The sequence below is a fragment of the Drosophila eugracilis genome, unplaced genomic scaffold (genome assembly GCF_018153835.1).
Source record: "Drosophila eugracilis isolate 14026-0451.02 unplaced genomic scaffold, ASM1815383v1 contig_1567, whole genome shotgun sequence".
Taxonomy (NCBI): Eukaryota; Metazoa; Arthropoda; class Insecta; order Diptera; family Drosophilidae; genus Drosophila; species Drosophila eugracilis.
The window spans coordinates 2,585-17,314 of NW_024572388.1; the positions used below are offsets into that span (position 1 = coordinate 2,585).

At 38.7% G+C, this 14,730-nt stretch overlaps 2 protein-coding genes across 2 annotated transcripts; one reads left to right on the forward strand and one right to left on the reverse strand.

The window, feature by feature from the left end:
- The first annotated feature begins 4,458 nt into the window (after positions 1-4,458).
- On the forward strand, positions 4,459-9,495 carry LOC108114858 (lysosome-associated membrane glycoprotein 1). The gene is made up of 4 exons (XM_017226003.2): positions 4,459-4,654; positions 7,286-7,615; positions 8,283-8,504; positions 8,572-9,495. Exons 1-4 carry the CDS (start codon positions 4,600-4,602, stop codon positions 8,910-8,912), a joined length of 948 nt encoding a protein of 315 aa, XP_017081492.1. The 5' UTR covers positions 4,459-4,599; the 3' UTR covers positions 8,913-9,495.
- On the reverse strand, positions 8,861-14,553 carry LOC108114857 (intraflagellar transport protein 88 homolog). Its single transcript, XM_017226002.2, has 8 exons — positions 14,356-14,553; positions 14,106-14,302; positions 12,769-13,009; positions 11,953-12,712; positions 11,382-11,581; positions 10,094-11,000; positions 9,927-10,016; positions 8,861-9,870 (listed from the first exon to the last, which is right to left on the reverse strand). The coding sequence occupies exons 1-8, from the start codon at positions 14,530-14,532 to the stop codon at positions 9,743-9,745; spliced, it is 2,700 nt and encodes an 899-aa protein (XP_017081491.2). The 5' UTR covers positions 14,533-14,553; the 3' UTR covers positions 8,861-9,742.
- Positions 14,554-14,730: the final 177 nt, after the last annotated feature.

Here is a 14,730-nt window from a genome sequence, read left to right on the forward strand (position 1 = left end):
ACAAGCGATATTCTGCATCATTTAAACTTTTCGATGTACATATATACTTCACTGTTTAAATAAAATTTAACAATCGGTACATTATACTTACTTATCCTTTCAAATGCCAAGTTACCATCTTTGATTATTTTTATGCCATCCGGATTAAATTCGACGCACATTCCAGCATCTAGCATCTTCTTCACGGATAGTAAATTGTGCGGTATTTCCTTGCAATACAGCACGTTTTGTAATGTAATGTTTTTCCCAGAACTGTTAGGACTTACTAGTCCTTTCGCAGTAGCATACACGAATTCTCCACGCTTTGCAATCTCAATCGCCACACTTGGATTTATATTCTCATACTCGGAAAATAAATTTATGTCGTTTACTATGTGATCTGACGCCCCTGAATCTAATATAATATCTACGCCATCTGTCTTTTCCCCGGAATTAGCTAATTTCATCATAAATGCAAAAGCACAGTCCGGCTGCGTCGCTGCCATCTGAGTCTGTCTCTCTCTAACTGCTACGTTCATCATAAAAGCAAATGAGCGTTCTGGTTTCGTTGCTGTTACCATCTGAGCCTGTCTCTCTCTAACATTACTCTGGACATGAACATTTTGGTTGCCTCCTGCCTGTATTTTTAAGAAGAAACTGTCTTTCTTCATATGGCCTAATTTGCCGCAATGAAAACACTTTAACTTAGGCTTTGAATTACTCTGAAATTGTTTCTTCACAAATTTTGTTATTTTGACTCTCGATTACCTATAGCCCGCAACACTTTAGCACTTGTGTCCTTGCCAACTCCTTTTAGTTTTATTTCATGATCGAGAAGCCGTGTCTTTACAAAGGCTAATGTTAAATTGCTCTTATAGAGAGTTTCTATCGCTGTTATCATAGCTAGTTGGAAGTTTTAGAAGCAAATGAGACACTTGGTCCATTTCATCTATCTTGGCACCTGCACCAACTAACTCAGAAACCAAATCATCAAACAAACGAAAGTGGTTCACTAGTGTATCACCCTTCAATTTTAGAGACAATAATTGTTTACGTAATGAAAGTTGAGATGCCAGGCTTTTACGCTCGTAAATAGTATCCAAATTGTTAAAAATCTCCTTAGCCGAGCTCACATTGTTGGCAAACACTAAAAACTAGTCACTCAAATATTCGATTACAAGACTCTGCACTTCTTTCTGCTCGCTTTACTTCCTCACTTTCTTGATCACTTGGTTCTTCATCATTTACTTTTATCAACTCATTTTCCTCTAACAAAGCCCTGACTCTAAATTTCCAAATCGAATATTTTTCCCCGTTAAAAGGTGTTATGTTTCTCTTTCCTTATTGCTCGTTAATCTATGCATAGTCTATCACTTCCGTCCTTTTTTATACCCGTTACTCGTAGATTCGTTGAAAAGTATGTAACAGATAGAAGGAAGCGTTTCCGACCCTATAAAGTATATATATTCTTGATCAGGATTAATAGCGAAGTCGATTGAGCCATGTCCGCATGAACGCTGAGATCTCAGGAACTATAGCAGATACAAAGTTGAGATTAGGCATGAAGATTCTTGGGGTCCCGGGACAGCGCAAGTTTATTTCAGCATCCTGCCATGCCCATTCTAAAGCCCACGAATCGCAAAAAACTAAAATCGCTTAAGAAGACGTATTTTAGGGATGCCACTGCAACTTTCCACGAGTTTTTTTCCGGCCACGCCCACTCTAACGCCTAAAAACCGCGGAACACTGTGGCGTCTATAATATTATTATGAATGCCTTCGTTTGACGTTGTATAACTTATTTCTGTTTATATCTATCGATTTACCAAAGAGTTTTCAAATCGGAACATTATTTCGCTACTTATGAAGAAATTTAGGTTATAAGGCCTCACATGGGCAGTGACATCACTATCAGTTACTCGACATGCTTTCTCCGACAATAGGTGGCGCTTGGGTAATTTCCACTAGCAAAATGAATATTTTAAAATTGTGTAAAACAGTATCGGGTATCTTATAGTAGCGGCACTCGACTATAGCATTTCCTCTTGTTTTTTTACTAGTAACATTGGACTAGAATTACGTTGGATTCCAGCATTCGCTGAATCTTTTCTGTGACTAGTTCTTTTTCACTCCCGCTAAGACTTTATTGTCGTCTCTGATCAGTTTTATTTCCATCTACTAATCTACTTAAATTCAGAGATTTGTATGGTGGACAGAATTTGCATGTTGCTTTTGACAATGTCGTCACGCCGATTGTCTCTTATATCAGAGAGCACTCCAATCCCATATCGAAGAAAAATGGAAATTTCTGACCAAGTTGAATTGCATCCCGTTAGGCTGATGTAATGCACACAAGTCCACCCCTCTTTCGTTGCTGGTCACCTCGTAGACACTGACGCCATACTTTAAACAAGTCACGGTTGATCTCTCTCGAACCATCGTCGATCTGTTGTTACTATGGCCCGGTCTAGTCTCGTTTCGCGATTCTGTTCTCCTCTTGCGACACTCCATTGTCTAATGTCCAAGTTTCTCGCAATTATGGCATCTAATCGGCGTCTGCATTTTGAACCTCTTTTTTTCCGGGCCCTCTATTTCAGAAAGTATTCTGCAGCTCAGCCCGCTCTTTTATGTTTGTAGTGAACGCTACGCGCTGCAGTCATGGGTCATTGATTTCCACTTGATCAATAATGATGTAATTAATCTACTCGCACTTCTGCAGCTTCGGGGTCGAATGTCGGTAACATCGCGAGAACAGCGGGTGTGTAAGGCTGCGGCGTGGCTTTGAGTAGGTCAGTTAGCACTCTATTTTGCAATTCAAATAGCATGCGCCTGGATTTCGTCTGCCATTTTGTATTTTACAACGCGCAGCGAGTCGCAATGATGTTTTTTACGTCTGTTCACTCCTGAGTGCTTTCCTCCTTCTCTTGCTCTTCCTCTTTTTCCCATCATTGCGCCACACTCAGCAGGGCTTTTGCTCTCCTTCCCCACGACACTCTCATTCCAAAAGCTTCTCTCTCTCTCATTTAGCAAGCTAATTTATTGCTTATTAAACTATACACTGAGAGACTTATAATTAATAATTTAACACAGTGTTTCAAATTAAATCAATCTTATCTCTGAAATATATAATTCTAGGAAGGGTAGATTATTTTATATGGGCGTATATATTGTGCAGAGTAAGCAATAGGGGTCTTCATAACTTTGAAAATTAAATTTAAAAATAAAAAAAACCTGGCGCACCCAGATGTCGGCGGCGATACTGCGGACTTCCTGTTTATTTTCCTTTTCCTCGCAGACTTTCACAATTTACCTTTGGCACTTGGCGTCTGAGCATAAAACCACATTAACTTCTATGTTTCTTCTTTATTTTAATCACCACTCATACTGTGGAAAATTGTTGGCTGGATCACGTCTACCTCCTCTCAGCTATTAGATGGCTTTGACTTGCTCTTTAATTGCCCTTCTTGTAGTGAACTCAATTAGCTTCTCGAGAGAAAGATTTCCGAATTTTAAATATCTTGGGCCCTCTACACTATTATTTTCGCTATGAAACAGCGCTACCCCGGAACCAGTTCCCCTGGGCCGTCTCTGCTATCGGCGTCTGCTGCTCCTCCAAAACACTTTGAGTTTATCTTTAATTTATAAAAATTTCTTTAAAACCGTGCGAAATAAAACTACATTTTCGTAAATGGTCTTAATACTACGAAAAACGTTGTAGTGTTGTAAGTGTAAAAAAAAACAATAGATAACCCTTGTTATTAACTTATGTTTGTGCTGCTTGTTTTCGGCTCTAGATTGATTAGTTGAAATGATTTTCCTTTTTCAACGACCCAAAAGCACTACATTATTATTTAATTTGCGCAAATAATAATTATTAATATTTGCGATAAGCGTTGGAATGTCACTTAGCCAAGACTAGGATTTTAACGGTTATCATTAGGATCTAAATGTAAGTTTGAGCGGTTATTTTATTTAAATACCATCAAACTCGTGTATTATAATTGGAGTTCCAAAATTGTTGAAATTTCATTTTAAAATGTTAACTTCATTGTCCTAACTTAATTTGTCTAAATATATGTATACCTTTTTGCGCACTAATTTTTTGTCTCCAATAATATCGCCTCAAATTGCGTTCGAAAGGTATTAAGAAACAAGAACGGAAAGAACATAATAAAGCGGCAACATGGAATTCCGCAATAATTTGCTCAAATCCAATTCAAAAAGGTAGATGTCTTAGGTTTGTGTCTGGAATTTTATTTCAAAGTTTTCCACCCGATTGATGTCCAGGATAGTGAGCATTCACTGCAGCCGACTTCTTATACCTTTTCAGATCGTCAGTTGAATATCTTGATCAATAATATATATAAACTTTAAGAACGGAAACGATTCTTTCGACCATCTAAATACATTTTTTATACACTATATCATTCCCATAGCGATCCTATCGTTATCGATAGGAAACTATTATTATCTTTGAGCAGTTTGGTCACACTATTGGCCGGAGCTGGGAATAAAGGGAAAAATAAAAACTAACTCGAACAAAGCAGCAACAATTTGCCATTGAAGTGGACTCGGCAGATCGGAAAATAGCAGCACGGCCTTACGTTCGATTGCATTCAATATGTTTGCCCGCAAAATGTTGACATACTGGACATTGCTAATGTTAAGTGGTGCAGGTAAGTGAGATAATAACGAACTACGCCAACCCTTTTTTAGCAACGAAAAAAAAAACTGCGTCGCGCTGGAAGCCTTTGTTCAATGTGCTTATTCATCGCCAATTATTTGTCGCTTATTCGCCTCCCGTCATTCACCATCTCTCTCGCTCTCACGTAACCACAGGGTTAGTCCGATTGTAGTGTTTTATCTGGTGGAAAATTTTTAAAAGGCACGAAAAACGGCCGAGGAAGACATTTTGCTCTGGGGCTCTAACATTGCGAACAAAGTGTCACAACGATGCATCAGAATTGCAGAGTTCTTTAGTTTAATCGTAAGTCTTGGCCGTTGAAAACCCTTGACTTTAGCATAATGGTTGCCATTACTGCTGCATCCACATTGACCCTCACCCTCCTTCGTCCATCATGTTGCCTAGACTACTTCCTTCCCGAAAAACGCAGCTAGGCAAAGCCACACTGAGCATTACAAAGCATTACACTGATTTTCTTAATTGGTATTTATTTTCTCATCTCGAATGCCTATTGTTCACAGCTTATCACCCTGAAGCTCCATCCCCTATCCCATGGGGGCGTCTTTAGATAACGGTAAATGCCCTCTGAAACTTGCACTTTTCCGCTGTTAGTGGCAATCATGAAGTTTCCGATTTTTTGTGGTTAGGGCTTCTATTCTATAATTCCACTTCTAATATTCAAAAGCCGTGGAATTCGCATTTGATTACACAACTTTTAGCAACCCACATGAGGTGCATTAGTTTTCAGTGATAGTCCATCCGATGGAATAAGAGCCATCAAAAATCTAACATTCTTTGTTAAATAAATAAATGAAAAAGCGAATTAAGCAAAACTGAATTTTCTGAGGTCTTTAAGACAAAAAAAGGTTATCAGCTGCAAACCCTTATATGTACTATTTTGACAAATATTTTAATTTACTGTCAAAAAATCGGTTTTAAATCTATACCCTTCATTATTGACACTGATTATAGGCAATTAATTATTCAATTCATCTGAGATTGTACAGATACACAGATGTTCGGTTGCAACTGCAAAACTACCTAAGCCTAAATCTTTTAAACTTATATATCCAACTATTCAAGCAAATTAAAATGAAAATTTAAAGAATACCACGATAATTTTATGTTTCATCCATTTTTACATTTTTTGTAATCATCATAACCTCTACCTCGTTGCCATTTCTTACCTTTTTCATGCGTGGTTGAGGGAAATTAATCTTGTTAGAGGAAGCAATTTCCTTTTAAACCAGAGAACTGTATTACATTTCTAGGCGCGACACGCCCTTGTCGGCTGTCTGCTTTTCCAAAGTCTGTGTGCTTACTTAACTTGCATTTAAAGGTCATCTCTCTGCATTACCAACGGCATTGAACTAGAACGTAGGGCAGTTATTGTATCCGTAACCGTACATAGAATGTAAAAGAAAGAAATCTATTAGAGTCCTCTTAATGCCCTATCAAATTTAAAAATAATCATTTTGCCAGCCAAAATTGCTGCAGTGCCACCTTTTTTTTCAGAAAAAGAAAGCCTACTAACTAATTGTGATATCACTACCCATGTGAGGCCTTATAACCTACATTTCTTTATAATTCACAAAGAAATGTGCCGATTTGAAAAATCTTTGGTATATCGATATATATTGAAAAAAAGATATGTATAAAAGATATATAAAGATATATATTTATATAGATGGACGGCACAGTTTTTCGAGCTGTATGGGCGTTAGAGTAAGCGTGGCCACTACATGCTAATCCAAACTTTCAGCTTTACAAAAAGCGGATACCTCTTTTCGAGTTTGGCTAGAGAAATAGTGGTCGTGGTCGGATAATGGTACCACTTTAAGATGCTTTGCTTTAAAAATTAAACAAACTTTGCCTCAATTCTCTAGTTCTTGTAGTTCCTGAGGTCTCAGCGATGTTAGTTTTTCGTGATTTGTGGGCGTTAGAGTGCAAGTTCAATCCCAACTTTGTACCTCTTATAGATCATGAGATCTCAGCTCATATGGACAGACAATGAGACGGACAGGTCATTTTATCCTGATCAAGAATATATGTACATATATATACTTTATAGGGTCGGAAACGTTTCCTTCTGCCTATTACATAGTTTTCAACCAATACGGTACCCTGCGGGTAACTGGTAAAATATATAAACAATGTAAAAAAACTAGATTGAATGGTGAGTGAATCATTACATATGTAAGCGATATGATAGCAAAAAAATAAAGCAGAAAAGCTTGATAAAAAATATAATATTAAATTCTCATCTAAACTCCTATAATCTTTTTAACTCTGTCCTCATTTATTTGTTTAGATATCTGAAACTGAGTAGTTTACTTGATATCTCCCTTTTTGGTTGGTAAACACCAATAAGTTATTCATCGAGTGCAACATGAGTCACATGTACGACAGCTATTAGAGCTTAATGAAAAGGGAAACAAAGACCAATGAAATCATACCAAATCGCTTTACATATTACAAATATATTGAATTTATAATTCGGTTGATGATCTTCTGTATTTCGAATTGATCTCTTGAAAAAAATCTGGTCAATATATACAATTTTGCTGCAAGGAAAAACAGTTTAAGGCAAATTCTGAAACTCGTAAAACTTTTCTTCTTTCAGTGCTCTCTCAAAAATTCATTAGTTTGCCGGGTGACAATTTCAAGAATCTTGATGTGACTTCGGACCAACCAAACCCTATAACTAGCAGCACATCTACATCAACTACATCAACTACAACAACTACAAGGAAACCAATCACATCCAGCTCTACTTCGACGACATCAACCACAACTTCCACGGAGCCACCAAAGACAACTACTACACCAGCACCAGTGTCAACCACAACCCCTGCTCCACAGCCATATCCGCAGCCTTCCGTCGGAACTTGGAATGCCTCTTGTATTATGCTTCAAATGGCAGCACAACTAAACTTCACCTATGAGACTAAAGGTAAGAAACGAAAAACGCTATAGTCTATATAGTTTAATAAATTACTAAAAATTCAGATTTTATCATTTTTTGGTATATTTATTAAACTTGACAAAAAAGATTATATAAATATGACTCTTATTTTTCGCGTTTCGTGAGACAATTATGAATAAACCTTGAGCTGCGTTACCATCTATACAATAAGCATGCCTAGTTCCAACTGGCCAACAGACACTCCCACCCTAACGCCCACAAACCAAGAAAAACTGTGGCGTCCATAATAAGATTATATATGCTTTGGTTTGACCTTATATAATATTTTTTGTAATTGCCTATAGATCTACTAATAATCTTTAAGACCCGAACATTTCACTTTAAATTAAAAAAATTCCAATCTTCTTGTTATTGTATAAACAAGAACAAAATTTGATGAAATCTACGCCCAAAGTAATACAAATAATTAATTGACTTCAAAAAAAATTCAATCTTAATTAGTGCAATAGAAAACGTATCAGTCCACTACTAGATTTGTTTTTAAGGGCATTATTAGATCTTGGAGATGTTTTACCAAAATGCTGCGGTTATTGAAATTACAAGAATTCTGGTAAAATAGTAAATTTAGTGATTTAGTAATTTAGTACCTTTTTTTTTAAGGTTTTAACATTAATTTCATTTTTGTCTCGCTTAGATGGGAACTTCACCCATGGTCTTTACAATATCCCTAGCAACGCCTCGGTTGAAGATGTGGAGTGTGTAAGCCAGACCATCCAGGATATTCATCTGATTTGGGGACCCGATACTTCGAAGCAGTCATTGCTGATGTATTTCAACAAAAAGAACGACAGCACTGTGCTCTCCTCCGTTCAAATCCATTTGACCGTACTGACTGAGGAATTCCCGAACGCCAAGGGTATACAGCTTTAAAGAATTGCTTTTACACCATCACATTACACCATTTAATCATCTTTTTATTGCAGAAAACCAAACGATTCAACTCATCCATAGGAGCGATGGAGATTTTAAGACACCCGAAAAGATGTCTTACCATTGTACCCGAGTTCAAAAAATGAATCTTTCCGAGACCCTTGATGCTCAGCAGTTAATTGGCTGGATCAGCGTCAGTCACGTCCAAGTGGAGGCCTTCCGGACGGCAAACGCCACCGGGTTCTCAGCTGTACACGATTGCGACAGCTCCGAGACTTCAGACGTAGTGCCCATTGCCGTTGGAATTGCCCTAGCCGCACTTATTCTTGTCGTTTTAATCTCTTATTTGTGTGCTAGACGCCGCTCTACCTCCCGCGGCTACATGAGCTTCTAAGGGAAGGGAGGAAGAGCAACCAATTATTTGGGGCAGTTTAGGAATGGAATTGGAAGAGAAAGGAATAAGAATCATTAGAGAGAAAATTAAGATTGATTTTGATAATTGGAAGCTGTCTGTGAGTAAAAAACGATCCGTATTGTTTTGTACCTTTTGATTTGTAGAAGTTAAAATGGTTTGTTTTATCTAGAAATGAAAGATCGAGGGAAATAGAAAATCAGCGAGCATAATAATGGATAAATAATATCAAGATCTGAAGCTGTTTATGTGTTATATGTTTATGTGTTACTTGTGGGCGTCTGCAGATGCGACAGATTTTTTCGAAGAGAACAGAACGTTATAATTTAAACTTGCAATAGTAGCACACATTTTACTCAATAAATCAAAAACCTTAATTTAACAAGCGTGTCGTTCAAAACGGTGAAATTCGGAGAGGAAACCTACTACCATTCAGAAATTCACGATACCAATGGCAAATTTTCTATTCAGTCTAAATTTTAAATTCTCGAACCTTATAATATCAGAACACAAAAATGTATGTATTATTGGCCTTGAAAGCGTAATAAAGATAATATAACATAAAGCAAGCTCAACAATTTTGGGTTGATGGGAGGGGTCAGGGCCGCATTTAGACTATGTGCCTTCGGAGCTTAGGCACAGGCCGGCAAACTCGGCAAGGGCGACATTTTCTTCAATGCCCAGGGCGGCAGTTTACAGAAAGGAGAGAGTTTCTTGTGGAGCTTCAGGCATGTTCATTAAAACGATCAATGTTTGATTCTACATTTTGTTTATTTCTTTAAAGTATTTCACTGCTATCAAACAAAGTCAATTTAAATAGGCAATAAGCTTTCGGCATTCATTTCCGCTTCATCATCTGAATCGTCTCTACTTTGTTGTGCTTGATATACGCCAGTTCGAGGACGTTCTGCGGGAGGTCCCAAAGGATCAAACTGCTGGACTGTAAATGCACCAAATATAAAAAATAAATTCATAAAAGTCATAAAATAACTTTACTGGAATACGTGGGGCGATCCTGCGTATAGGTCATGCTTTTGGAGATGTCACTATTTTCCTGTAGGCGTTCCTCATTAGACTGACGTTCAGCTATGGGCAAATGTAAAATAATAAAGTCCAATATATATAAAAAATAATAGATATAAGTTTCAGTTCTATCAACGTACTTCGCAAGCGGCTGCTAGCTGAGGCCGCAGAAGAGAGGCGCTGCTGCTGATATCGCTGCTCGTTCTGACGTTCCTGCTGCTGCTTTTGCAGGCGGGCATAGTCCAACGCATATCGCTCATGCAAATCGCCAAAGCCCAGCGACTTGGATACTTGCATCAGAGCCCGTACGCAAGTGATGTTGTCCGGAAAACGAACGTAAATCTTCTGGAACATGCCCAGGTACTGCTTCGGCGGCAGGTACGAGTTGCGGAAGCAGCTGGCAATACGCAGCATTAGGTTGGGGTCGTTAGGATCGGCTAACACCGCTCGTTCGTAGTAATAAAGTGCCTTTTCGGTGGCCTGGAGCTTAATATAGTAGGATCCGATGGAGCTGGCGATACTAATGTCACTCATGTTTATGCGGTACGCCTCATTGTAGTACTGGTTTGCTTCCTGATGGTCTTGAATTTTCTCGTAGAGTGAACCGACTTTCTCGAACATTCGCGAATCGATGTTGGAGGCGGAGATGCCAAGAACCTGGAGGTACGCTTGCAATGCCGCGCCTGGCGTAGCGTTAGCTTTAAATCCGGCTCCCAGACGGCGTTCTTGTAACTTGGCAAGTTGATAGAACACGTGACTGTGCTGCACAGAGTGGGGGACCATCAATTCAGCTTTTAGGAGCTCGAAACGCTCCTCGGCCGTCTCGTAATCCTGCTGCGCCAAGGCGACCAGTCCGAGATTGTAGTTGGCCTCAAAGTTGGTCGGCTGAAGGTCCAAAGCTTGCTCCAATCGATTTCGGGCTGATATCAGGTTTTGTTTTCGCAAGTCCACTATGCTGGCATTTATCAGTGCTAGCGCGTTGTTTTCTAGAGCTCCGATTTCCTGAAGCTGGTTAAGGCAGTGTCTGGCCATCTCCAGGTTGCCAAGCTGAAAGGTATTCTTGCATGTTAGCACTTGATATTCTTTTTAAGTGTTTATCGAGTTTTTAAATTAATAAATTGCCAATCAAAACACCTATACTGACACTTTGTGACTTTAGTGGCGGTGCATACCGAGAGAGGTAGAAGGCGTAGACTCTGAATAGCCTGATACGAATATGTTTGGCTCAGGAAAAATACTTTAAAAAATGTTTTTGGTTTTTGTACGGAACGCAATACGATTGATAAATTTTAAGAAGTATTATTATTAGAAGAAAATGTGATCGTCACGTTTTTCTACTTTGTTAAGTTAAAAAGTCATCTTATAATAATCACGAATTAATTTTTGAACAATGGAAATCGCAAATCACATATATATAGTAAAACTTACACTTATATAGATGAAACTAAGATTTGTTAGAGCGCTTGCTGTCATCGATCCCTCGCTCTTGCGATCGTACATTTGTAGCGTTTCAATGGCTTGGTTTACGTCATTTTGGCGAAGGTACACTAAGGCCTTGTTTAGTTCCAGTTCATTTGCAAGCCACGACAGATTTGAGGTCTTGATGATCTCAATGCACCAATTGTATCCTGGTAATTGTAATTTGCCAAGGTGAGGTAAAATACTTGTACTTAAAATTGATTTTGTATTTAGAGAAGTTAAGATGCAGTTTCAGACCCTTTCAGACTTTAAATTTAAATCGGACATATGTTCTTTCTCCTGTTAAATGAAAGTAAACTTGTATAAAGTGTAAATTAGTTTTCACAATATAAAGTGTTTGCTTAGATGAAACTTGTCGATCCGATGGGGATAGTAGGGAGTAATCTTTCTTTTACAATTATTTAATCTATAATATCTTATTTTTATGTATTATTGTTATTGTTTTTTCTATATAAATAAATTTCTGTACATAAAACATTTTCATGAATTCAAACTATCGATTCCTCATACAGTTACTTACCGTCATTATAGTTCTCTTCGATTAAGGGTGAGATTAGATCTACGATCATTGTAATAGACCGTTTCTCGGCATTTCGGCGTTTATTGGTGAATATGGCCAGCTCGTCCTTCTTTAGGGCTTGTAGAACAAGCCGCTGTTTGGCCTTGGCTGAAAACTTCGTGGATTCCTGAACTTTCTCGTAAGTTTCACCACCCTCTGCATCAATTACCGCCACTTCTGCTCCCCCGTTATGTCCGCGGTCAGAGGACCTATGCAAATCGGTCTCTCCGTCTTGAGCAACCTGCTCGGCCTGCTGCTGCAGCTTGATAATATGGCTCTCACTTCCCAGATCGGTTTCGGTTTCCCCAGTCTGGACATCGCACAGACTACGAAAGGCCAATTTTATTTTCTCCACGTCGCCCATGGCATAGTAGCAAAGCAGGAGGTGGATGCCACTCTTAATGTCCGCTCGCTCCGACATGATGAATTCAAAGCTAGATGCAGCATCCGTAAAGGAGCCCATGCGGACGAAAAGAATTCCAATGTTTTCACGGATCTTTAGTCGCAACTGACTCAAGTTCTTTGGCACCGAATCAAGGGCCATTCGGTACATTTTAACCGCCTTCTGGTAAATACCCATCTTGTAGTATATGTTTCCCATGTTGATCTTCAACTGATTGACGTGTGGAAACATCTTGTTTTTTGTCATGATGCTGTACGTGTTGAGGGCCTCAATGTGCAAATCATTGCGTTCGTATTGCTCTGCAAGATTAAAGAATACCTGAAGAATAGAGAATAATTGAATTTAAAATAAATTATTAATCTAGTTTCTCTCACTGCATAGGTCAAATCGAAGTTGTGGTAAACATTCTCGCCTTGCTGGTCTCTAAATCGGTGCAATGTGCGATCCAACGAGAATGCTTCCTTGGCCTTATTCAGCGACTCGGACAATATCGACTTCGCTTCCGAACTTGTCTCTCCACGTGAACAATCCGCGGTGTTTTGCCAGGTCAATATGATGGACGATTCCAAGAGCTTCACTATTTTGGCCTCCAGATTCTTGTACTTGATTTGCGGACTATAATCAAAGAGAATTGAAAGCAGCAAGCCAAACATACTAAAAACAGCTTTTTTGAACCAAGTTTAAGAATTGTTTTCCATATCAAAGGAATACCTTTTAACTGGGGAATTTGGTATACACTTTAGTAAAACATATGATGTTTCTTCATAAATGGCGATATAATGTTCCGATTTAAAAAATCTTTGGAAAATCGATAGATATAAGTTATACAAGGTCAATCGAAGGCATTCATAACACTATTAAAGACGCCACAGTTATCCGCGGTTTGTGGGCGTTAGAGTGGGCCGGATGAAAAATCGTGCTAAGTTGCAGTGGCATCTTTTAAATACATATTCTTAAGCTTAGCTTTCCAGCTCTTATAGGCCCTGAGATTTTTGCATGGCGTGGCTAGTTGGAATAAAAACAATTCACATTTGGGGCATTATAAAAACCTACATGCTTAATCCGAACTTTCTCTCACTTATAGTTACCGAGATATCAGCTTTCCTAGAAAATGCGAAATTCTTCTTTTGAGCTTGGAGGGCGGATAGGTGGGTGTTGTCGGATAAAAGTACCACTATAAGATGGGCTGGCATCTCAAGATTCTACATATTGAATTTCTACTTTCTAACTCTACTAGTTCTTGAGATTTCAGCGAATTTAGTTTTTCGAGATTTGTGGGCTTTAGAGTGGGCCTGGCAAGATGCAATAAACTTGAGCTGCGTAAGGATCTCAAGAATCTTCATACTTAATCTTAACTTTGTATCTCTTATAGTTTCTGAGATTTCAGCGGAAATACGGACAGACGGACATGGCTTAATCGTCTTCGCTATTGCGACTGATCAAGAATATATATAATTTATAGGGTCGGAAACGCTTCCTTATACCTTTTACATACTTTTTAATGAATCTAGTATATCCTTTCACTCTACGAGTAACGGGTATGAAAAGCCATTAATTTCTGAGCAAAACATTCACTCTCAAAAACAACTACTAATGTCTGAAGCCTGGAAAACGTTTTGCCTCATTAAAGAAGCGATCAAAAAGTAAGTGAGACGAACATCGTTATTATTAATAAAATTTCTTGTCTCAAAAAATATTTGTTTTTACATACTTAACTTCCTTGGCAGTATCCACGGCATTAGCCGACGAAAGTGTTTGCTGTTTGGCCTTTTCAAGGAAAAACTGGTCAAACCTTTGACCAGCAGACCCACTATTGGCCGCATAGCCTACAGCTCGGACTGCTGTTGATGGCCTGGCCAGACCAGATTTATCGACTCCTGCAGTCCGACTACTAACCAGGTTGCCGCGCTGAATAATAGGATTTACTGAGGGAACAAAAATTCATATTTCCCGAAACTCACCGAAAAAAGCTGTGATGTCGGCGGCCTTGGCCTGCCAGCCGCCGTTGGTGGGGGAGGGGGAACTGCTTTTTGTTTAGCACCAGCATCTTCTAATTTCTGGCTAACATTGGGACTGCTTTTAAAAACCATTTTGCTCGTACTCTTTGTTTGTGTCACAAAATATATTTTAAAAGGCATTACTGAGCTAAAAGCAAAATTAAGGGGTTGCTCGTTGGTTGGTTTGTTTTGGTCGAGTTTCCTTGGTGATCAGAACTGAGGCCGTCGAGCTCCATTTAAGTTGGTAATACTAACTAGGTATGCGCATCACCTGTGTAAAAATACCAAATGAAACATACTCGGACGAAGGCATGATGATTCTGTGTGTAGATATGAGTA